Genomic DNA, 26,238 nt, shown 5'->3' with positions numbered 1-26,238 from the left:
GAGGAAGCAGGTGACCTTTTATTTACAGGTTTCCCTTCAAATAATGTCAATCTGTGCTATGTTTTTTAAATAATATAATATTTGTATAATGTTTTTAGGAACACTGAGTCACTGGATTGTGATAATATTTTATACACAGTCATTCTTGTCATGCCAAGGCTATTGGGTGGTGTTCAGAAACTAGGGGCTGCCCCTGAACATTGGTCACTGGCTCTCTCCTAAGGGTCTGTTTTCTCATTTTCCCAAAGAGGTGTCCTGCATTCCTGATGAATTGAATTTGTATAAATAAATCTATATTTTCAATGAAGCAGAGAAATGACATTTTAAGGAAATTCTATAATAAAATCTTTCATAAAGAAAAAATTAACCCTCTGATTTTTTAAAATTTTTAATTCTTTTAGTTTATACATAACAATACAATGTATACATGCATGGAGTATAACTTCCCATTTTTGTGGCTATACATGATGTGGAGTTTCACTCGTTGTATATTCATATATGAACATAGTCCCATTCATTCTACTGTCTTTCCCATTCCTATCCTCCTTCCCTTTCCCCCAACTCCACCCAATCCAGTGAACCTCCACTCCTCCATCTACCTCACCTGTTATGAGACAGCATCCCATCTGAGAGAGAGAATATTTGGCCTTCGATTTTGGGAGGGGATTGGCTTATTCCACTTAGCATGACGGTCTCAGTTCCATCCACTTACTGGCAAATGCCATAATTTCATTCTTCTTTAAGGTTGAGTAATATTCCATTTTGTATATCTATCACATTTTCTTTATCCATTCATCTGTTGAAGGTCACCTAGGTTAGTTCCATAGCTTAGCTGTTGTGAATTGAGCTGGAATAAACATTGATGTGGCTGCATCACTGTAGTATGCTGATTTTAAGTCCTTTGCCAAGAAGTGGGATAACTGGGTCAAATGGTAGTTCCATTCCAGGTTTTCTGAGGAATCTCCAAAGTGGTTGCACCAATTTGCCATCCCACCAGCAATGTATGAGTGTATCTTTTCCCCACATCCTCTCCAACATTTATTGTTGCTTGTTTTCTTGAAAATTGCCATTCTTATTGGAGTGAGATGAAATCTCAGTGTAGTTTAATTTACTTTTCTCTAATTGCTAGTTGATGTCGAGCATTTTTTCATTCTATTTTTGACCATTGTATTTCTTTCTGTGAAGTGTCTCAGTTCCTTTGCCCATTATTGATAGGGTTATTTGGGGGTTTTTTGAGTTTTTTTTTTTTTTGGTGTTTTTTTGAGTTTTTTATATATCCTGAGATTAATGCTCTATCTGAGGTGCAGGTGGCAGAGATTTTCTCCCACTCTGTAGCTTTCTGTTCACATTCTTGATTGTTTACTTTGCTGTGAAGAAACTTTTTAGTTTGATACCCATCCCATTTGTTGATTGTTGATTTTACTTCTTGTTGAGCCATTTGGTTCCTAAGCTGACATAATGGAGAGTTGAGCCTATTTTTCTACTATTAGGTGCAGGGTCTCTGGTCTAATACCTAGGTCCTTGGTCCACTTTGAGTTGGGTGTTTTGGTTGTTGTTTTTTTTTTTTTTTTTTTTTTAATATTTTTTAGTCGTCGATGACCTTTATTTTATTTATTTATACGTGGTGCTGAGAATCAAACCTAGTGCCTCACACATGCTGGGCAAGCACTCTACCACTGAGCTACAACCCCAGCCCTTGAGTTTTGTGCAGGGTGACAAATAGGGGTCTAATTTCATTTTGTTTATGGATTCCAGTTTTACTAGCACCACTTATTGAATAGGCTGTCTTTTCTCCGATGTATATTTATGGAGCCTTTGTCTAGTATGAGGTAACTGTATTTATGTGGGTTTGTCACTGTGTCTTCTATTCTGTACCATTGGTCTACTGTCTGTTTGGTGCCAATACCTTGATATGTTTGTTATGATTGCTCTGTAGTATAGTTTGAGGTCTGGTACTGTGATGCCTCCTGCTTCATTTTTCTCACTGAGGATTGCTTTGGCTATTCTGGGCCTCTTCTTTTTCCAAATGAACTTATGACTTCCTTTTCTATTTCTATAAAAATGGCATCAGAACCTTAATAGAAATTGCATTCAATCTGTATGGTGCTTTTGGTAGTGTGGTCATTTTGACAATATTCTGCCTGTCCAAGAACAGGGAAATCTTTCCATCTTCTAAGGTCTTTTTCAGTTTCTTTCTTTAGAGTTCTGTAGTTTTCATTGTAGAGTTCTTTCACCTCTTTTGTTAGATTGATTCTCAAATATTTTCTTTTTTTAAGGCAATTATGAATGGAATAGTTTTTCCTACTTTCTCTTTCAGTTGATTCATCACTGGTATACAGGAACACATTTGATTTATGGGTATTAATTTTATATTGTACTTTGCTAAATTCATTTATGAGTTCTAGAAGTTTTCTAGTGAATTTTTTTGGGTTTTCTAAATATAGAATCATGTCATCGGCAAACAGTGATAGTTTGAGTTCTTCTTTTCCTATACATATCCCTTTAATTTCTTTCTTCTAATTGCTCTAGCTAGAATTTCAAGGACTGTTGAATAGAAGTGGTGAAAGAGAACACCTCTGTCTTGTTCTAGTTTTTAGAGGGAATGCTTCCCATTTTTCTCCATTAAGAATGATGTTGACCTTTGGTTTAGCATCTATAGCTTTTACAATGTTGAGGTATTCCTACTATCCCTAGTTTCTCTAGTGTTTTGAACATGAATGGATGCTATATTTTGCCAAATACTTTTTCTGCATCTATTAAGATAATTATGTGATTCTTGTCTTTAAGTCTATTGATGTGATGAATTACATTTATGATTTCTGTATGTTGAATCAACCTTGCATCCCTGGGATGAGCCTCACTTGATTATGGTGCACTCTTTTAATATGTTTTTGTATGTGATTTGCCAGTATTTTTATTCAGTTTTGCATCTATGTTCATCAGGGATATTATATTGGTCTAAAATTTTCTTTCCTTGTTGTGTCTTTGTCTCTGATTAATTTTTGTAAATATGTCTTTTTATATTGTTTAACGTAGGCACAACTAGATTTTCCATAGGAATTGAGTTGATTCAGCCTGGCTGGCTGAATGAGTTGTGGCTTTTGCCTTTGTTGTTGGTATGGTTTTGCTCTTCGTGGGTTACTCAGATTCACGGACAAGATGTGCCTGTGCTGCTCTTGGGTCTGTAATACGGCATTTGCTTGTGCTTCGGCCATCAGCTGCGGGCATTTGCTGAGCTGTGTAACTCCTGCAACTCGAGTGTGCGTTCTTTTCCTGAATATGTCTCTTACTACCGTGAGGCAACCAAAAAGGCAATTTTTAAAAATTTTTTTTAGTTGTTGAAGGACCTTTATTTTATTGACTTATACGTGGTGCTGAGAATTGAACCAGTGCCTCACACATGCTAGGCAAGCGCTCCACACTGAGCCACAGTCCCAGCCACAAAAAAATGAAAATTCTTTAAGAGCATCTTTTTGAAGTTCATAATATATAGTTCTGCCTTTTGAGACCATAAATCCCATTGTCCTTGGAAGGATAAGCACCACTTAAAAATGAGGATGGGACACAGTTTTTATTTCCTAACCTCATGTACCTCATCAAAACCTATAAGTTGATTCACAAGAAGATAGATTGGCCTGTCATTTTAGTGAGACAGAAAAGCAGGGAGATGGAAGGTGCTTTAACAAATAAATCCACTGTTCCACAGTGAAGAGCTTTGTGTTTTCCTTTTTCTATTCCCTTTAAATTTCAATATGGAACATGCATCCTAACTGACTCTCTGGGTCACATTTTCTAATCAGGTCTTGGGGGTGCATCCAGCCAGCAACAAGTTCACAAACAAAATGAGAGCTTATGAAAGTAACTTGTGCAAAGTGTTGAGCCCAGCATCAAAAGCACTCTGCACCGTGAGATTATGTGACACAGGCTCCCTGCCGCTCTGGAGCAGGGAAAAGTACATTCTGAGTAGCACTCCACCCTCCGGTTAGGGTTTCCATGTCCTCTTTGTTGTGTGGCCAACGGATATCTTGGCCATCTTTAAAGGAATTAAGTCTCTGGAATCAGGTCTTGACACCCACATCAGTCCTCTCTGCTATAAATAGTTTCTCTCAAGCCAAGACAGATGGCTCCTGAGATCACAGGGGGAGATCACACTTACCCTCCCATTGTGTTTGCAGCTGGTTGTCCAGGCCAGCCTTTTAAGTACCAAGATAATGATGAGGGTGAGTGTCTCAGGAGGTTTACAAGCGCACCTGCACCTGGTCCTCAGTGACAGCCTTCCGCCTCGGATGTTTTCATCTAAGATGCCACTCCCAGGTCTGCCTCTGGAGAGCATGGCTCTTCTGTGATAGTGCAATAGGTTGCTTATGTTTGTTCAAAGTCTGTTCTTTAGGACTGGGGCTATAGCTCAGTTGTAGAGTGCTTGCCTCACGAACCCAAGGCCCTGGGTTTCAATCCTCAGCACCACGAAAAAAAAGAAAAAAAAAAACAAAGTCTGTCCTTGTTTAGTGCTGAGGATGCAAAATTGACTGAGATAACCTGTCCTTAAAGATTCCACATATTTGTTTCAAGTTTAATTCTACTGCTTTTAATGTTTATGCTTTTCCCCCTGTCTTTGTCTCTCTCTATATGGGGCTGGGGATTGAACCTCAGGGCACTGTCACTGAACTACATTCCTAGCCCTTTTAATTTTGTTTTGAACACAGGGTCTTGCTAAGTTGCTGAGGCTGGCCTCGAACTTGTGATCTTCCTGTCTCACCCTCCTGAATCACTGGGAGTACAGGTGTGCACCACTGTGCCCTGCTGTTTATGGTCTAATACAGGGAATCTACCAATGAAAAATCCTAGTAGGGCCTATTAAAATCTCTGCAAAGCATTAAAAGAGTAGTAAGAACTTTCTAGATTTAATTAATATAGACTATTATGCTTTCTGTAAACCCAGAAGCTAGAATAAGGCATGTTGTGTAGCAGAGGTAATGTATAACCCATATTTTTTATTTCCTTCCATCCATTTGTGCATCAGTCCATCCTTTCATTCTGTCTTCTCTCTCCCTCACCATTTTACTCTCCCATTGGCCTTGTTTTGATATTAAATTTACATGAAATCTTACATCTCAGAGGACTCAATTTAATCTGCCAGATGAAAGACCAAGAACTCTTTTCTGACTTTTGTGCCATATTCTTAAGCCTCGCCCTGGTTTCCCCCACTGTTCCCTTCTCAGAAAGATTTCCTCATGAGGATTTATTATCAGTGTCCTCAGAAGAATTAAAATATAGCCCCCTCGACTCATTGAGGCTATTGTGTTATCTACCTTGGGAATTCTAGAAAAGAAAAAGAAAAATGTAGGCAGTAAATCTTTTATCTTGGAATACCCACAGACTTGAACTGTTCTTGAACAAAGGAAGTAGAGAAATAATAAGAATGATATCTCCAGGACCCTCTGTCTGCATTTTCCTCTTTCTGCAGAGCATTGCCAGATGTCCTAGGACTGTGGGCAGTGTGCTCTGTGAAACATAACAGGCAGCACGGCAGAGCATTGATGCAATTTTTTGGGGCATCAGAAATCGCAGATGGTTAACTGTGGCTCTAGACAAGCAACATCTTCTTTAAGTTAAATCTGCTGTGTTGGTTTAGCAGTGGTGATGGATGACAAAAGTCTACTGTTTAAATATATATGACATACAATATATAATGCATATAATGAACTTTGTTCAGCACACATCTGTACTAAGTCCCGTTATTGCTGATCACCAGTGAGCGTGGTATCAAAACAGATCCTGCTCTCCTCATCTGTGTGTCTCAATGTATTTATCTGCACACCGCAACGTGACTGTTTCTAGACAGTTAGGTATTTGTGTTTCCAGCATCAGGCTTTTATTGAGAGATGGGGGGTACTGGGGGACTGAACCCAGGGTGTTCTTCCACTGAGCCACATCCCCAGTCCTTTTTATTTTTTATCCTGAGATAGGTTGCTAAGCCCGACTTTGAACTTGCCATCCTCCTGCCTCAGCCTCCCGAGTAGCTGGGCGTAGTGCAGCACTGTGCCCCAGCATCAGACTTGACATCTGTTGGAGCGCTGTTCTGGATAGGTAATTATGTCTGTATCCTCTCAGGCAATGCTCTCAGCCTCCCTGGGGGACAGGTAGTTTTCCACACTTACAAACGAGGAGGAAACAGACACAAGACAAGCTGTTGGCCTGTTGGGTTCAGACAGTCTTACCTGATGTGAAAGCCACCCTGTTCGGCCCCTTTTCCCTGTGACAGGGAAGGATCCATCCTGCCCACCAGGCCTATCCGCAGTGCCTCGGCAGTGCTTTGCACGCTTAGCAAACACAACTGCTCTGGCCTCACCGCATCCAAATTCCAATCCTCCTGGCTTCGCTCGTCCACTGGCCAGGCCTGCTCCCCGCTGCTGCCAGGCTTGGCCTGCTTGAGCTCAGTCAGGGGGTCCTCCAATAACTGTCGCTGGAGTATCCTATCCATTTCTGGGCATGATTATGTGATGATTAAAAAAAAAAAAAAAAAGAACAATTGTTGAAGCCACATCCTTTGAGGAAGAATCTACTAGATTGAACAAGGGAAGACCAGAAAGCACAGTGACAACTGTCTGCAAACTTTTAAGTTCACCTTTCTGTGGAAAAAGGATAAGAATGAAAGAGCTTTTGCTGACCAAAGCTTGAGTGAACTGCTAGTGAGTATCCATCCCTGGAGATCTTGTGCCAAAGGCCAGCAGACACTCCACAGTGTATTACTATCTAGCTTTGTTTGTTTTTTACAAAGAAGGGACATTTACATTAAACTCTCTTTTCAAGATGCTGGTAATATAAGAACCCCCTCCCTGAAACACACACCAGGCATGAACTATCTCATAAATTTCTTGAACTTCCAAGTCTTAAAGTCTTAGGGTTTTTTGTTTTCGTTTTTGTTTTTGTTTTTTCTGGTGTTGGGGATTGAACCCAGGGCCTTACACTTGGGAAGGCAAGTGCACTACCAACTGAGCTACATCCCCAGCCCTTTTTTTTTCTTTTTTTCTTTTTTTAACTAGGGAATAAATCTGATTATTGTGGGGGTTTGTTTATTTATTTATAAAAGATTTTGTTATTACTTTGGGGAAGGAAAGTTTATAAAGCCCCTAGTTTCTATACTTGTGTTACCTAGAAATCTCTTTGCAAGGGAAAAACAACGAGACTAAGGCATTGGCTTGTCTCCATGTTTTTGGTACTATTCCATGGTAAATGAGGTCCATGAATTCCCAGGATCAATTGTAAACATTTAGATATTCTCACTAAAAAGACCTTAGGAATGTCAGACTTAGAATCTGGTTGTTTCTATCCAAGTTTCAGCTCTGCATTGTTTTCACCCCAGACTTAGTGCCAGTTTGTTTATTTTGGGTGCTTCATGTGTGCTAAGCTGCACCTTCTGCCCTGTTGCCCATTTAATTCATTCTTATTACATGGAAGAAGTTCTAGAGAGCAATACCAATTAATTCATCCTTGTTAAACAAAAGTTCTAGGGAAAGATACATTAGTAAGACCCCTCAAGGTAGAATACTCTCCCCATTTGGATATCACATGGCGGAGGTTTATCCATCTAGAAATTGAGGTGAAGAATGCCTGTCCTCCCTCTGCAACCTGTCTCTTGTGTTCTGAGGTGACCTCACTTAACCCCGCATCACATTGCATGCTATCATGTACTTATTACTGCTTTTGACAACTTAAAAGTAGGACTGCAGCAAGTTAAACCCTGCATATTTTTAAAGTAAGCAAAGTAGAAAGCTATTATATATTTGATTAAGTGTTTTATTTTGCTATTCCCCTTCATGTGAACTTTGTACAGTCTACTTCTTGAGGAGTGCGGTTTGCTTTGGCATGTAATCCCCAAAGCCAAGCTCCTTTTATCGTTATTGCTTAAGTCATATATTTTTATAGAAAACATCTTATTACCTTAGTTTTACTTTAAAATCAAAGCAGAGTTTGTAAAGTCTATGAATCACACTGAAAGAATGTTAACGAATAGTACCTCTGAATTTCCCAGATTTGGACATTTCTGGTCCTAAAGAATATGACTGTAAGCAAAAAGTATTATGCAAGCTGAGTAAAATTTAAATAAATAAGGACCAGATGGAACTATAGGGACTTATAAAATACAATGCAAATATTATCCCATTTCCTTAAATAAATCTATATTTCAGTATGAAAAATATATCATATTGATGAGTATCAACTTTTTGCTTAAATTACACTTGGCCCAGGGAACTCCACTTTAAGTAAATATAAAAGAGTTTTATTTGGGAAAGCTATTCACAGTTTTGAAGCGCAAAACATTTTATGTACTTGCAGCAATTCTTATATTAGCTCTTTTATTGCTGATTTTCATTTCAAATTTCAGTTACCTGTAAATACATGCAAGCATTTACAGTCCCTGAGCTTAAATTTTAGAATTGCTTACATAGTCAATGCATTAAAACACACGCACCTGCACACACGTGTGTGTTATTTCTTCCAGGGTGACTGAGCATTTCATTCTTTTATGTCAAAAGAGACACTCCACCTATTGCTGGGTTACTGCTCTGCTCCTTTGTTACCTATAGCTTATTGCCTGAAAACATCACAGTACTCCAGACTAATAGGAGCCGAACATTATGATCTGTTTTCCTCTTTGGTAGGGCATATTAGAATATAGACTCTCTTTGTTCCTTTTATGGCACTTTTGTGGAGGTTAATGAAGTCTATATTCTAAGATTCTCAAAATATGTGTAGTTAAAACTATTAGCAGACAAGAGTATCCTGACTTTTTTTTTTTTTTTTTTTTCGTACCAAGACTTGAACCCAGGGGCACTTAACCACTGACCCACATCCCCAGTCCTTTTATTTTTTTATTTTGAACAGAGTCTCACTAAATTGCTTAGGGCCTCACTGAGTTGCTGAGGCTGGCCTCAAACTGAGATCTTCCTGCCTCAGTTTCCAAAATTGCTGGGATTACAGGAGGATGCCACCACATCCAATGAGTATCCTGATTTTTAAAACTTATAGTTTTGAGTGTGATGGGTAAGTTCCTTTCCCTCTTTCTGACTTCCCTGAAAAGGAGGTTTTTGTGAAAAGAAACATTATCTGTTCAACCTATGAGGTTAACAAGTAAAACTGACAGCAATTGACAATACCACATTTCTTCTGAAGTAAGTCTTTTATCATGATCATGGAAAAGCAGTACCTTCAATATGCACTTGACCGTGAGATTCATCAAGTTATCTTAGAATAAGGAAGGTATGACTTTTACTGACTATATTTTGCCTGAGGTCCTGTGTGCTTTTAAATTAAGTAGCCTCTTAATCTTTCACATTTCATGAATCAGTGAGGTGCTGTCAAATACTCTGCATCAACACAGGGAAATCTCTTGGTCTATAGGTAAGCAAGATCAGCAACTTGCAACTCCTCTTGAATTATTTCTGAATTTTACCTTTATATACAACTTTTCTTCCCTTTTTGCAGCGCTGGAGATCAACCCTGGGCCTTGCACATTCTATGCAAGCACCTTACCACTGAGCTATGCCCCCAGATCCTGAATCTTACCTTAGTGATGGTTCAAAGAATGTAGATCCATTGGGAGGCTGAGGCAGGAGGATCACAAGTTCGAGGCCACCCTCGGCAACTTAGTGAGACCCTATCTCAACATAAAAATTAGAAAAGGTCTGGGAATGTAGCCAGTGGAAAAGTACTCCAGGGGTCAATCCCCAGTACCACACACATACACACACAAATATTCATATTTTTTTCATAAAATTGTTTAGGTATCAGCATAACAACACAGATACAGCATGGGGAAACATGTTTTTAAATTTCCTGCCCCTGGGTTGATCAACCCACTGTCCCACTGGCAAGGACAATGGAGAACTGCCTTTGTCAAGGGGACCTGCCATCTCTATCACAGATAGCATGAGACTCATTTCTACCTTTACCAGCTTCCCAGTTTTGTTGTCGTGAAGGATCACCAGGAGAAAACAGCAGCGTGCAGGGCGGGTAGTTCTCACTATTTGGGGCAGTGTGTTCTATCGAGTTACTGAAGTCTGAACTACTTCTAGGGAAGCACAGAGGGAGGTTCCTCCAAACCTCTGGGCACAGCATTTCCAACAGCCAACCCGTGCACAGCCTTGTTTTCCGTTACTTCTGCTTAAAGTAAAGTATCTTATTTACTATGCATTGCTGACTCGTTTATGTTGAGCCAGCAGCACCGTGACTCATGCCTGACAAAACCAGCCCACACATACTTTAAGGTACATCACAGCCTCTTGCACTCGGAAACACTAAATGGCATCTCAGCCGTATGTCTAGGAACTTTTTTTTTTTTTTACTTCTTTAAATTTTTTTATTTTTTTCTAGTCCCAGGGGTTAAACCCAGGACCTCACTTGCTAGCTCACCACTCAACTACACCTCCAGCCTTTTCTGTTATTTTGAGACAGGGTCTCACTAAATTGCCCAGGCTGTCCTCAAACTTGTGATCCTCCTGCCTCAGTCTCCCAAACAGCCGGGATTACAGGTGTGCACCACCAGGCCAAATGTGAGGGACCATTTTAAACAACCAAATCACAACTAAAGAGCACAAAAATGAAAAAAAAATACTGAGTCGACCACCAAAGGAGTACTTATTTACAGTGTAAGAACTGAGTGAAACAAGAAGGCAACCCCAGAAGGGATCCAGGGAATCAGAGGACTCATATTTTCAATACTGCATGTGTCTGTAAATGACAGTAAAAGTGCTAAGGGCAGTGATTTGGGGGTTACAAATACATTTTAGCAAACAGGCAAATTCACAAATATGGAATTCATAAACAATAAAGATTGTACTTAATGAAAAAATCAAAATGTCTGGGAGCAGGACTCATGTAGACTAACTTAGAGATCTTTGGCATTCAGAGGATCCTTTGTGCTTAGTACTGACTTGAGAAAGAATAACCTAAAATATTATTATAATCTTTCTTGAGAAGGAGTAATCAGTTATATTTTGGAATTTTCATGATAACAGATAAATTAGAAATGAAAAAATGGACCAAGACTGTTATTCCTTAGAATCATCAATTTTGACCACTCAGATTATATATGTATCCCTCCTTTTATTTATTAGATATGCCCCTTAAAACCTAGATATCTGGGGCTGGGATTGTGGCTCAGTGGTAGAGCACTTGCCTGGCATGTGCGAGGCACTGGGTTCGATCCTCAGCACCGCATATAAATACATGAATAAAATAAAAGTCCACTGACATCTAAAGAAATATTAAAAAAAAAAAGCCTAGATATCTATGTCTTGGGGCCCTCATTAGTAATTATGTAGCACTTACTACAGCTCACACTTTACACATGACATTTCAAATGTATAAAACCTCATTTTATACCCAAAACTCTGAAATGCAGGATTTATTAGTTTCTTTTACAGAGGCAGAAACACTGACTCAGAGGTTTTTAATAACTCACTGACAACATTGATCACAATGTTCTAATGAACCAGTTGCAATGGTGTACCCCAGTAATCCCAGCTACTCAGGAGGCTGAGGTAGGAGGATTGCAAATTGGAGGCCAACCTCAGTAACATAGCCTCTGGTCTCGAAATAAAAAGGGCTGGGGATGTAGGTCAATGCTTGTGCAGCATGTGGAGACCCTAGGTTCAATCACTGCACAACAAAAAAATAAAAAATAAAGCTGTGATAAGTGGCAGATTTCAAATCTGAATGCAGGTTTCCCTGGTCAAGCCAGTGCTCATCCCATCTGACATTGTGGCTTTTTAATAATTCCAGAGAGGAAAATTCCCCTGGAACCTGACAAAGGTGATGAGATTAAAATCAACCTTAATTTTTATGCAATTCCTTCCAATATTCCTTGAGTCTGATCTGGTCCGTTGACTTGCACTGACCAATAGTGGTGACAATGACATTGAGTTACTTCTAATCCTCGGCTCTAGGAGGCCTGGCCCTCCTGAAGCTCTGTCTTCCGGTAAACAGGCCTAGACTGCACCCCTGGAAGGTGGGATGCCTCCTGGAGGGACCTGGAGGGAGAGAAGCCGGCCCCAGCAACTTGGCAAGACTCCGTGTCCTTCACTTTTCATACTGCTTGAACTCAGGCCTAGAATTTTAGATGTTTGATGTCATGCAGGTCAGTAGAGTCTTCATTTTAGGTGTCATGAGCAACATGAGCCGGTTGGTCACCTCCAGAGCCATCAGGAAATTTAGCTCCTCTGACCCCCATGTGAGCCTTTTCTCCACACACTACTGTACAGATCACATTCTAATTGAAACCCGAGTTTGGGGTTTTTGTTTTTCTCCTGCCGTGGGGGATTGAACCCAGGGCCTTGTGCATGCCCTAAGTGCTCTACTATTGAACTGCATAGCTACTTCTTCAGCCCCTCACTTTAAAAGCAGTTGAGTCAGGGTCTCACTAAATTGCCCCAGACTGCCCTCACACTTGCAATCCCCTCACTTCTACCTCCTGAGCAGCTGGGATTACAGGGAGGTACCACCATGCCAAGAGAAAGTTTAGTACTTAAAGACTTTAGTCACAAGGCTGAGGGTGTAGCTCAGTGATGCAGCCCTTGCCTGGCATGCACACAGCCTTGAGTTTGATATCCAGCCCTAAAAAAAAAATTAAAAAAAAAAAAAACCTCAATTTGATTACAAAAGATTTGAGATGGATAAGAACCATGTTACAAGAATTTTTCCATTTATATAATACCGTTCATGCTTACAATGTTGCTCAAAATGAGTTATACCTTAAGTGTTAGCCCAACATTTTTTAAACCAACTGCAGTAGACGTCACAAGTCAGTTACTTCATTTATAGCCACTTGTTTTTCAATATAGATTTGAGCATTGCTTTGGTCTGGGTTTCAGTCTCCTTTCCGTGTTATCAGCCCTTGTTGGTAATGGCCTTCCAGCTGAGAGGGCATCCACAACATAGGGGACATGTCTGTCTCGTCTGTCTGCCCTTTCTCAACAGTAACAGCCACAGGGAACTCCATTAATCGGTATTTGAAAGTAGCATCACTCAAATCTGAACTGTGATTTCTTTCAGAAGAAAAAAAAATGCCCATTTTACATTCTAGCATCTTTAATATTCTTCTGGTCTTTGTAGGTCTTTTTTTATTAGGGACTTTTCCCTAAAAGCAAAGTAATAATACACAGCACTTTTGGGGTCATTGATAAATAGGTTTTCCATCTTAAATGTGAAATTTAATGCAAAACTTCCTATAGTTAAAATGTCCCTTGGGATTTTTCTGTGGGGAGGGCAGGGGGCTTTATGAGTGTGGCAAAGATTGGGCTTCATTCCAGAGTGATCCAAAGTAAGTCAAACATGCCAACAAGAAGTAAGATTAAGCCGTGTAAACATAGTGCTTTGTAATTATCTACCGTATAATTCTTTGTCAAAGTTTTATCTTAAAATGCTCAATAAAACAATCTACTGAATGTCTACGAAATGTAAAAAGAATATAAAAACTCATTCTTCTAAAATAGTTCAGTGACAAAAGGGTGTTTATTGATATCTTCAACCCACAGTTGAATTTTTAGTTAATTTTTCTAACACATGGGTTCTTTAAGTGTTATGGGCCTATTGTGACAATATTAAAATTGCCTTTTGACGGGTGATTGGTGTGTTTATGAGTTACTTTATCTACTTGTTGGCAGCTTGAACAGTAAAGAAAATGTTGATTGATGGGCTGAAATGTCTGATGACTTTGCCTCTGTCTAATGATACACTACTACATGTTATGAAATTCTTTTCCAGCAATTCAGAGCTTAAATCCCCTTGGAGGAGTTTGGGATTTTTGTGGGGCTCAGTGATATTAAGTCTCTCATACTCGGCTCCTTTAAATTGCTCTCTGAGTGAAAATAAATTCTCTGGGAGTTCTGATGGATTTAACATCCATTTGTGATAAGCATTTTGGTTGTGTAGCACTAATCCTTTACCATTGGAAGGTTGGGACAAGATGACAACATACAAACCCCCCTCCTACCTCCTTCTTTTTATTATTTTATTTTATTTTATTTTATTCTTTGGGGGCATACCAAGGATTGAACTCAGGGGCACTCAACCACAGAGCCACGTCCCCAGTCCTATTTTGTATTTTATTTAGAGGCAGGGTCTCATTGGGTTGCTTAGCACCTCACTTTTGCTGAGGATGGCTTTGAACTCTCAATCCTCCTGTCTTAGCCTCCCAAGCCACTGGGATTCGTCGTAACTTCCCCTTTCTGAGTCACTTTGGTCCCTTTTTCTATCTCCAACCAATTTCTTGGTAATCGCTTAGTGAATATTTATTGAGTGCCTGTGCTGGGCTTAGCACCAGGGTGCAGAGATGAGTCAGAAGCAGTCCTGGGCCAGAAGAGTTCCATTGAGGACAGGAAGTGCTACAGGACACAGATCCACAAACAGACGGTTGTGTGGTTGTGATAAGTTCAATACTAGGCAAGGCAGCAGTTACCCACAAGAAGGATGGATCAATTTGGCCAGGAGAGGGAGTCAGAAGATTTCATGGAAGAGGTAGCCCTTGGCTGACCCAAGGAGAATTCCATGAAACAGAGGAGAAAACAGATAAAAGAAGGCATGACCTTCGAGCTCTTTTGGGGCCCTCGTACTTTCCAAATACAGAGGGTATAGAATATCTCTGTCAAATGTACGAGCAGCTTAATACTAGTGTTTCTAGAGGGGACAATTGAGTGGTGGAGGGATAGGACTAAAGAGAAGCTTTTCCCTAAGTGCTTATTCTTTTAGTAGTAGAAACATTAAGACACTAATCTCTTAAACAACATGGTGAATTTGCTAGCCAGCCACTTCTTTCTGGGTGTCTATTTTTTTTTTTTTTTAATTTCTTTATTTTAAGTTGTCTCTGTAAATAAAGGAGTGTTCTTCAGTTAAAGGTGTTTCAGAAACACACCAGTGAAGGAGTAGTTTGTAAGCAGAAGACTCTTCCCACATCTCTGAAATCCGACCTAACCCTTTAGGTTAAGGGAAAACCCAGTATTTGAAAGAGACTCTGACTCCAAGATCAAGTTCTTTTCAGACTAGAGTTATTAAGTCAAAAAATAAGGTGTCCAGGGGAAGCTGTCAATCTTGTTTCAGTCGGTGGACAAACAGGCCATCTTATTTAAATTCCTGTCATCCCAGGACTATTGTAAGTATCAGGAGGAAGTTAGGTCTGGGCCCTGCCTCTCTTGGTTTTTTAGAAACCAATCTCAGGTCTATGCCATTAAGTAACAGAAATTAATCTACTTTCTTGCACTGAATAGCTCTTTATTTTGAACATCAGTTTATCACTTGTATGTATGATAATGTTGGTTTTATATCTTCTTTTTTTTTTAATTGTAAACAAATGGGGTACCTCTTGTTCCTCTGTTTGTACATGAAGTAGAGGCATACCATTTCTGTAATCATACGTTTACATAGGGTAATGGTGTTTGATTCACTGTAGGGAAAAAAAAACTACCATCCAAGGAATGATATGAGTGCACACAAACAGAACTCAAAAGATGAAAGGAAGGAAAGACATAAGAATAACTAGTGGAATTAAGGGATAGACTGGTTTGGGGTCGGGAGGGGACCTACCAGTCATCCTCCCTGCACTGCAAACTGGATCACATGCCAGCGTAGTTCGGGGGACCCATCGATCTTCACCACTCATTAGGCCGAGGGCTTTGATTTTCCACTACCACGCGTCATCTCTTTGCTCACTCAATAAAATGATCAACTCATGGCCTCAAGGTTTTTGCTGTAGCATTGAGATGACAATATTTCAACAGAATTGATGCCATATGGAAAAACTCAAGTTAGCATTTGTACAAGTACACAAAAACTATTCACAAGCGGATGTGACACTTGCTGTCCTGGTGAGAGCCCAGGGTTTGGTGTTTAAACAGTTGTGAGTTGGAATTTAATTTCTTCCGGACTCACTCTCGAAGCTGCAAAGACCTGTGAAATCTGAATCATGATGAGCCTCTATTTGCTCACCTGGACTGGGACTCATAATGCTGAACTCACTTGGTTATGAGGTTTAAGTGTATGGCATCTTTGGCCCACAGACATTAAACAAATAAATACTAGTAAAATTAGTTTATCATTCCAGTACCATGTACTGGCATTGTACATAAAACATTATCTGTAGACAATATTATTAAAACCATATTAAATCTGCATCCCAGAGAGGTCAACAATCTCCCCAAGGCCCATGGCCAGCAGTTAGGCAGGTTCAAGATTTGGACAGAGGAAGTCTGATACCAGAGACCTGACTCATAATCACTACCTGTAGGGCCTCTGCACAGGCTAAGCCAGCAACCACCGAAGGGGTGATTCAGTTAAAGGAGGATTCTGGAATGATGAATTTTAGAAACCCTTGGGTTGGTAGACAGGGAGTCACTTCGGTATTTTGGGTAAAGGAATGTTACATGGAGCAGAGATAAGATAGGAGAGTGGGGGCGGAGGAGGGGGGTGCCCAGAGCCCAGTTTTGCTTGAGTAGGTCAAGAGCATTGGAATTTAGGAAGATATCTAGTGAGGAGATAAGAAGCATGTGTGTGATCAACTCTACATTTTTTATTTAAAATAATGTCAGTCTTTCATTAACGACCTCTTAGTTCATCTGATCACATTTTTTTCAAAGCCAGGGAGAAGAAATAAATTTTAATATTGCTTCATTAAATTGATGCCTAAAATATCCCAACTTAGTATCCTTTTTTAACTAAGCTGATCTACCCTGTTAAGTACACACATTTTAAAAATAGTCAAATCTGTGTTTCTTTTCAATCACCAGCTTACATTTCTGATTTAGCTCTTAGTCCCCCCCACCTCTCACCTCTGCCACCCCCCACTCAACACAACTGTCCACAATGACAACTTCATAGACAATTTTGGCACACAAGGGCACCGAGTTAAGAAGGGTGACCTTTTCTATCAACAGGTCACAGTGTCTCATGTTTTATTGTATTTTTACTGATTCAGACAAATTTATAGCAGTATGAATGGGGAGTTTTTCATGGAGCAAGATTTATGGTTTGCAAAAGGAATCTTTAGCAATGAACTCAGCATGTATTTGAGACTATAACAGTATCTTTCTTTTATGTGTGGTAGTTCATGAGCACCAGAAAGTATGGAAGGGTTTTAGATTTGGACCACTTGTGTGGAATAAAACTCCATGGATCTCTTTCTTCCTTTGGACTATGAATGAACAGAAATTTCCCGTTTGACTTTTATAATGTTTCTAATATCAAAGGAGTTTATACTGAAAACAAGCTTTGCAAACCCACTCGTGGTCTGGGTTCATTGTGTTATTCTTCCAACCCAGAGAAGATGGAGCATTGGGCACAAACCTTGCAGGCCAGCATTGTTACAGGGGTGCTCCCAGGCCCTGCCTCAAAACTGGGACCCAAGGTGGGATCTTAAATAGTGTCGGGATCATCTCAAACCACTGACCCAGCAAGATCCCAAATCTCCCTGGAAATGATGCAAAGAAACCAAACTTGGTAGTTAAATGGTCCCTGGATCTGCAAATTTCATGTCAGAATTAAAACAATCTGTTGTTGGTACAGAATCTGAGAGGTAGATTACTTGGATCAGGGTATCTTTTCTGGTTTTTCGAGGGCTGGCTGCCTCTCTGATTGCTATAATGAAGCATGTTTTCTGAACTTGTGTAGTGATAAATGAAAGTATTGTAAGGTATTTGGAATCCAGATATTTGGTTATAAGCTTTTCATTTATTTTGTTGCTTCTCTACTCCAGAAAATGTATAGGAAACTTTTTGTGTATGTGTGTTTTTAGGAATATAGTTTAGTATATTTTTATTTTTTCTCTCATTTGTTATATTTTTGCAAGAAATATTTTTATTTTCTTCACTTCATGCAAGTACTTCATACTTCTCAGCTGAGACAAAATTCTGTCTCAAGCCATTTGGGTGGCTCATTAGCTCTCAGGGTTTTTAACAAAGCACCCCAACATTGGTCAGACCTTGGGGCCATTGCTGTCAATCCCCCCGGTAGCCAGCAGGCCCCTACTAGCCCAAGCCTATAAGATCTCTGCACATCCAGAAGTCCTGTTGCTTGCAGCCTGTGCTCAGGACACTTTATGCCTGAAGTCTGCCATAAGGCTTTGACCTCGACCATTGCCTGCAGGATCTTCAACCTGTGGTGCTACAGGCAGGGAATGGAAGACCCTGGGTAGGGCAGGTCCCAGGTCCTCATTGTGAGACCCACAGATCTCTGTTCCCATCTCCACAAAAAAGCTCTTTCCCTCTTCCAGCAGCCCTTATGACACCCAGCATAATCCATTCAACATAATCCTTTCAATGCCTTCAACTTTATTAAACTCAGAGCCCAGGACTTCCAGTTGCTTCAGTTTTCAGCACCACAAGATCCCCCAGGCAGGGAATTTCAAACCTTGACTACTTGCTCAACAGGAGGGAGAAGAGGGAAGAAAATATGTGAACAAACTCACTATTTTAGAATTGTCTCACCTGAACACATGAAACTCTTCAGGTGTACATATGTAAATTGTCCTTGGGAAACTTTCAGTGGTGGTGGTCTCGGGAGAGTGGGACTGGGAGGCCAGGGTGAGAGGCAGCTTGTCTTTGTGGTTTAGAACACCCTGTGGTGGTATTGGTATCCTGGATCATGTCATTTGATGATATTTTAAAATGTAAGGTTATTGATTTGAAGAGGTGCACATTAGTTTTTAATTCATTAACCACAAAATATGTTCTTCATCCAAAACTAATACTATAGATAATTTTGTCCTAATGTTACAGCTCAAGTTCAGAGGAGTGAATCTGCCCCGGATCACATAGTGGCAGGACTCAACCCCACAGCTGTGTTACTCTTCAGTCTATGAATGTTCTTTCCTGTTCTCTTGGCTTTGTCCTCCAGCATTGGTTCATTCCACTAAGGTCTTTTCTTTCATTCCCCAGGTAACGAGGTCTGGCAAAACCCCTTCATCAGGCCACACATCTATGCCAAATCCTTGAATACCAATAAATACCTGAAACCATGTTTCAAAATACACCATAAAATGTAAATAAGAATGACACATAGTTCACCCCAAGTTCCCACACAGCAGCAGTGTTCAAGGTTAACAGTGAAACACAAGCAGGAAGTTTAACATGAAATACCAGGCAAAGCCAGTGCTTAAGAAATAAATTAATTGTAGGAAAGCTTAATTATACCTCCAAATATATGATAACTATCTTATTTATCATTATGTCAGATAGAATGTAGCATCATCAACAAATTATGAGTTGCTGCCTGTGGTTTGGTTGCTTACTTAAGGAAGCATTTATGTTTATTGAAAATTAATTAGAAGGTGAAAGGTGGGCACAGTCCCAGCTGCATGGGGGACTGAAGCAGGAGGATCCTAAGTGTGAGGCCAGCAAGACTTTCTCAAAATAAAAAGAAAGAAAATTAACAAGAGTTTGCTTGTTACAGGATGCTATTGTCATACATGAAGTCTATGAAGAAGGAGCAGCAGCCAGAGATGGAAGACTTTGGGCTGGTGACCAGATATTAGAGGTATATAATTTTGAGTTTCATAGTAAATATGGTTCCTTGCTGGATGGGTGGTATACGCTTATAATTTCTGCAGCTCGAGAGGCTGAGGCAGGAGGATCACAAGTTTAAAGCCAGCCTCAGCAACCTAGGAGGCCCTAAGCAACTCAGCAAGACTCTGACTCAAAATAAAATACAAAAAAGGGCTGGGAACATGGCTCAGTGATTAAGCATCCTGGGTTCAATCCCTAGTACCAAAAAAAAAAAAAAAAAAAAAAAAACAAATATATATATATACTTCCTTTGCTGACCTTGATCTACAAGGTCAGTTTATCCATATTCTACTCAACTCTACCCTCTCTGACTTCTCACTCATTTAACAAAATATCTATCATGTTCTGTTTTTTTATATACACTGAACAACTCACAGGTTTAGAACCATGACAGATTATCAACCTAATTCTGTGGGAAGTTTTAATTTAAAGTGAAAGTACATCTTACTGTTCTATCATGTTAATATCCGTGGGACTGTTTAATGTGGCAACTAGATTTTTTTGTCTCTCCATTTTACCTTAACTAAATTCCCTCCTGAAAACACAGACACACATAAGTGTACATGCTTGATATTTTAAAGACTTTGATTGTAACTTAAATATTTTTCTTAATCTTAATAAACCTTTATGCTCAGTAGAAATCTGTGCCTTGCCATCAGCATTTTCAAGTTGTTGAAAAAGTAGAATGTTCTCCCTTTAGGCTGTATACAGTACTCATTAAAAGCTGAAATTCCAGGGCAGGGGATGTTTGTAGCCGTAGAGCATTTGCCTAGCATATGCCAGGCCCTAGGTTCCATCCCCAGCACCACAAACAAACAAACCAACAAAAAACTGAAGTGCTGAACTTGACTCTTTCAAATCGCCTCTCATTTAGCAAAGTTGTTAAAGCCTTTTTAAAAAAGTGCCAAGGCAGGCAGTGTCTGCACTGGGGATTGAATAGGAAGCCAATGCCAGGCGTTCTGGTAGATGGAACTCAAGAGCTTTTCCAATGGTGTGAAGCCTTTAGGTAACATTTATTTCTTTCATTGGATGAATTTAATGGAATAGTTAGCATTTTATGGTGGGCATGTGCATTTTTGCTTCGCAGCTTTAATACAGCACATTACGAATGACATCATAGTGTTTTATTTTCCCCTTCAGTGGTTCATTCCTGCCTCACAAGATGAAACCAGAGATATAATTAAGGGCAGAAAACAGACAAGAAGGGGTTAAAGGAAAAACCAACCTCACTACAAATTAAATTGAAGCCAAGTTATTGGGTTTCTCTGCAGGTCTTTGTTGTGCCTCAGAGTTGGATTAAGACATATTCCCAGTACATTCATTAAGGTACAAGTGTATGGGGTTAGAAAAATAAGCAAGGTCTCTTTGGGAATTGGCCTAACAGCTGTAGCATACAACACAGTTTTGTTTTTTGTTTTTGTAGAGGGGATCAAACCCAGGGGCAGCTTACCACTGAGTTGTATCCCCAGTCCTTTTTACTTTTTCTTTAGAGACAGGGTCTTGCTGAGTTGCTGAGGCTGGCTTTGAACTCACAATCCTCCTGCCTCAGCCTCCCAAGATACTGGGATTACAGGCGTGTGCCATCACGCCCAGCTACAACACAATTTTTTTTGGTGAATAGGGGTTTGAGGGTTTTTTGGTTCTTATTTATTCTTCCCTAGATTTTCTAACCATTTGGTATTACCATAATTGGCTTTTTAAAATGAGTACATTAAATGTTAAAAAGGATACAGATGTAAATATGCATTGATACTTAAATGAATTGTAAGTTCATCGATGTCCTATAGTGGTCACTTGAAACAAAGTCTCATGTGCTTATTATCTTTGAGTGCAGCAATAGCTGCACAGTATCAATACACATATGTCAAAATCCATCAAGCTGGACCTAGTGGCACATGCCTGTAATCCCACCAACTTAAAAGACTGAAGTGGGAGGATCACAAATTCAGAACCAGCTTCAGTAATTTGGTGAGACCTTGTCTCAAAATAAAAATCAAAAGGACTGGGACTAGAGTTCAGTGTTAGAGCACTTGCCTAGCATGCTTGAGGTCCAGGATTCAATCCCTAGTACTGCAAAACAACAACAACAACAACAACTACCAAACTGTACACATTACAGCCATGTGCAGTGGTACCCCTAGAATCCCAGCATTCAGGAGGCTGAAGGAGAAGGCTCACTTAGTCCAGGAGTTTGAGACCAATAAGGACAACATAGCAACATCCCTTCCCTTTCTCCCTCCCACCCCCGTCTCTCTCATACACACACACACACACAATTGTCCATTGAGTACCTGTAATCCAGCTATTAACAAAGCTGACCCAGGATTATCCCAAGTTCAAGGCCAGACTGGGTGATTTAGCAAGATCCTATCTCAAAACCAAAACAACAACAACAGAAAGTTGGGGATGTAGCTCAGAGATAGATTGACCCTGGTTTCAGTCCTCAGAACCAAAAAAAAAAATTGTACTTTAAATATGTGTAGTTTATTTAATAGCAATTATACCTCAACAGAAAAAAAATTTTTTTTAACTATCTCTGTGTTGAAGGTCAAGTACCATTTCCTGGCATTTTGCAGAATTATATTATCTAATCTGGATGGATTCTATACTTCTCATTAAAGATGGGTAGTACAGAATCTAATTCATCAGAGTACATCACATGTGTAGTTGAGAAATTCAGCTTGCCATTTGGTCAAGAAACATGTTCCTTTCTCAGCAGCCCTAGACCCCACACTTGGATGTGTTCCAGTTGTGGCAGTGAGCACACATGCACAATACACAGTCAGTGGCCAGTTTGGGTGGGCCATTTTTAAGACTGTGAAATAAGTTTCCCTCATCAAGCACTGATGTCGGGACCTTTCTGTCCCATCTGCTCATGGGAGTCCTCTGCATTCTGCAAGCTGGTCTTCCATGATTTTAATACTGTCCTCATGTTAAAGTTAGAACAAGTCAGATTTTGCTTCCAAAGATACTGTCAAATACTTTTTTAGCTTGGTGAGATTAATAAATCTATGGTAAGCAAGGACTGTCTTCTTTCTGGTTCTCCTTTGGGGCCAGTCCCCCACCCCTACCACCATTATCCCCTTCTGTGTTAGTGTAAGTGGGAACAGAAAGAGAGTTAATGCATGATTTCCCCTGTGGAATAAAATGGTGAGGAACTACAGTCCTGCTTTGATTATCTTTTCCTTCTCAAGCAATGGTTCACCCACTTTCCCCATGCTCATCCTGCTCAGGATGTGATGCCCTCTTGTTGACATCCGGGGTTTTTGAGGACCCTTCTTAAATAGGGAGCCTCCCTGTTGCTGACGCTCCTCTCAAGTGATCAGTGTTCTAAATGGTGCGGTGCTTGTGTGAGGCACTCTAGGGCGCTCATCACTGCAGAACATTCTAGCTGCACTGCAGCATTTCCGTCGTGATTATCACAGTCAGTGGCCTCCTGATAAGCAGAGGAGCAAATGGAAACTGGGAACTGAGATAGATCCCTTTGATCTGAGCAGACACCTTATGCGGAAATTTAGAAATTGCTTTTGTAATATTGGAGTTTAATGGCAGTGCCTTTAATTAAAAGTATATTTGTTAGAGCCTTACAAAAGGTATTTAGAGACCTAGAAAGTTCACCTTCAATCCATGGGGATCCCCTCCTCCCACTCTTCTTTTAATTGAGTAACAGGAGTGATCTTGTGTGCCATCTATTGGAATACAGGAAAATAATCAGCTCAGACCACATTTTCTAGTGACGTTGTTTCCCCTTTGTTCCCCGGGTGTACCTTGCAAACAATGAAAATGCATTCATTGGTCTAAAGTAACAGAGAATGATCATGCAGAGAACAGCCCCAACTGCGGTTTCTTCAATTCCTTGTGAAAATCAACTTCTAACTTATATATGTGCCAAGCCCTGTGCCAAATGCTTTCCAGGGCTTTTTTCTTTTTCTTTTTTTTTTTTTTTTTTGGTACCAAGTATTGAACCCAGGGGTGCTTTAACCACGGGACCATATCCCCAGCCCTTTTAAAAATTTATTTAGAGATAGGGTCTCACTGAATTGCTTAGGGCCTCGCTAAATTGCTGAGACTGGCTTTGACCTCGCAACCCTCCTGCCTCAGCCTCCCAAGCTGCTGGGATTACAGGTGTGCACCACAGCACCTAGCCATTATAGGGCATATTATAGAATTTAGTCATCACAATACTAAGTAGGTATTACTGTTGTCTCTAGTTCCCATACCACATAACAGGAACTCAACCTAAGTAATTTCCACAGTTTCATATAGCCAGGAAGTTGGCATGAGCACCATAGTGAAATCCCTCTATATCCAATACCCAGGTCCTCAGCCACTGTTTTCCTGGTTGTTGTTTGTCTCAGTGAGTACAGAGGCCACTAAGGTACATCAGAGAAGAAAAGGCAGCTTGAAAATTGTATTTTTAAGCCAAGCACAGTGTTGCATGCCCATAATCCCAGCTACTCAGGAGGCTGAGGCAGGAAGATAGCAAGGATTCAGCAATTTAGCAAGGACCTCTCTCAAAATAAAAAGGGCTGGGGTTGTAGCTCTTTGGTAGAACACTTGCCAAACTGACAATAGGCCTATCAGCTTCCTCAGTGCTGTGAAAATAAAGAAAATTCCGCTTTAAAACAGTTTCTTGGCTCATAGAATCACCTTTAAACAATAGCCCAGTATCATTCTCTTTAGGAACAGTCAATTCTCTTTTCTCCCTTCAGGATCTTTTGATACTGGTTCTTTGATACTATTGGAGATTCCAGTCCCTCATTTCTTCCAGGACTATTTGAAACAGTTGTGATGTGAGCAATTAAGAGTATCAATGTCAATTCCAATAAGCAAACTGAGTCTAAAAATGCTGAACACTAATGTTTATTTCCTGCATTTAAATGATTCAGTCTCCCCCACACAGTAAAGTTCACAGCTATGTGAATCACATGATCATGTGCACTAACTTACTATGTTTCTATGAGATGGGTTGCATAAGACTCTCCTCCTTTTTATTTGAAGCAGCTCAGGCTGCTGGTGGTCACCTGTGTGCCCTGGGAAAGTCTGGAAATTCCTAGAGGTTTTCCGCTGGTTGGATCAGGGAGCTCCCTTCTGCAGGCAGAGGGGCCTCTGCTGTCAGCAGCCACCACAGGATGCCCATGGTTACAGGTTAATGGGATTGACCTGAGGACCTCCAGCCACGAGGAAGCCATCACAGCCCTGAGGCAGACCCCCCAGAAGGTGCGACTGGTGGTGTACCGAGACGAGGCGCACTATAGGGACGAGGAGAACTTGGAGGTCTTCCCTGTGGATCTGCAGAAGAAGGCCGGCCGAGGACTGGGCCTGAGCATCGTTGGGAAACGGTAAGGACTGCTCTGCAGGTCAGCACTGGCCTTTTCCCTTCACAGCTCTGGAACTAATGCCTGTGAACACTGAAAGCCAAAGCCCAATGTAAAGTAATCATGGATTTCTACAACTCCGATACGAGTAGCCAGGCATAGTGGCCCATGCGTATAATCCCAGTGACGCAGGAGGCCAAGGCAGGAGGATCACAAGTTCCAGGCTGGACGAGGCAACATAGCAAGACCTTGTGTCAAAATGAAAAATGAAAAGGGCTGGGAATGTAATTTAATGGTAGAGCATCCCTGGTTCAATCCCCAATACCAAAAAAGTAAAAGAAAACTAAAATACTTATAACTATGCAAACATCATAGGTCATATCTCCAAGCAACATCTTACCAAAAAAAAAAAAAAAAAAAAATTCAACATATCAAGACAGAACTCTAAACCCAATCATCCCAATCTGTTCTATTTCCTTCTAGAGTAAAAACACCTAACAAGGTCCTTTCAACTTGGCATGCCTCGGTCTGGGGCTTGCAAAGAGTAGTTAATACAACTATATCCAGGAAACAACTCATGTTAAGAGGTAGATTCACATAATGTTAGGTTAAGAAAATTGACCTGGCATGGAGCATCATGATAATTTCATACCATGTTAAACTGGTTGAGTAGACATAGTTGAGTGGCAAACAGATTTTTCATGACAGTAGTTTTCTTTTCAGAAAGGTGTCACCAAATGTAATGACTCACACCTGTCATCCTAGCTACTTTCAAGGTTATGGGAGGAGAATCACAAGTTGGAGGTCAACCTCAACAATTGTCCATGTCTTAAAATAAAAAGAGCTAGAGACAGGTAGAGAGCAATCCCTAGGGCCATTAAGAAAGATGGGGGGGGGGCTGGGAAGATAGCTCAGTTGGTAGACTGCTTGCCTTGCAAACACAAAGTCCTGGGTTCATCCCCAGCACCGCAAAAAAAAAAAAAAAAAAAAAAAAAAAAAAAAACAAAGAAAGATAGGGGGGCTGGGGATATAGCTCAGTCGTTAGAGTGCTTGCCTTGCAAGCACAAGGCCCTGGATTCGATCCCCAGCACCCCCCCCCAAAAAAAAATGAAAGATAGGAAGAACCAGTTGTGGTGCCTCATGCCTGTAATCCCAGCAGCTCGGGAGACTGAGACAGCAAGATCATGAGTTCAAAGCCAGCCTCAGAAAAAGTGATGTGCTAAGCAACTCAGTGTAGACCCTGTTTCTAAATAAAATACAAAAATAGGGCTGGGGATGTGGCTGAGTTTTTGAGTGCTCCTGAGTTCAATCCCTGGTTACCCCCCCCACCCCCCGGGCAAAAAAAAAGAAAGAAGGGTAGGAAGGCAGGA

General features: G+C 40.4%; 1 protein-coding gene across 1 annotated transcript in view; it reads left to right on the top strand.

Annotated features, from left to right (window-relative positions):
- The window catches only part of Patj (PATJ crumbs cell polarity complex component), a 357,561-nt gene that overhangs the window by 295,487 nt on the left and 35,836 nt on the right, over window positions 1-26,238 (top strand). The window contains 3 exon segments of the mRNA XM_047564312.1: window positions 19,438-19,521; window positions 24,699-24,892; window position 25,352. Coding sequence (XP_047420268.1) covers window positions 19,438-19,521; window positions 24,699-24,892; window position 25,352 — 279 coding nt within the window.

Source organism: Sciurus carolinensis, chromosome 1 (genome assembly GCF_902686445.1).
Source record: "Sciurus carolinensis chromosome 1, mSciCar1.2, whole genome shotgun sequence".
Classification (NCBI taxonomy): Eukaryota; Metazoa; Chordata; class Mammalia; order Rodentia; family Sciuridae; genus Sciurus; species Sciurus carolinensis.
The sequence above is the reverse complement of the archived record's forward strand: the minus strand, read 5'-3'. Positions and strand labels throughout refer to the sequence as shown.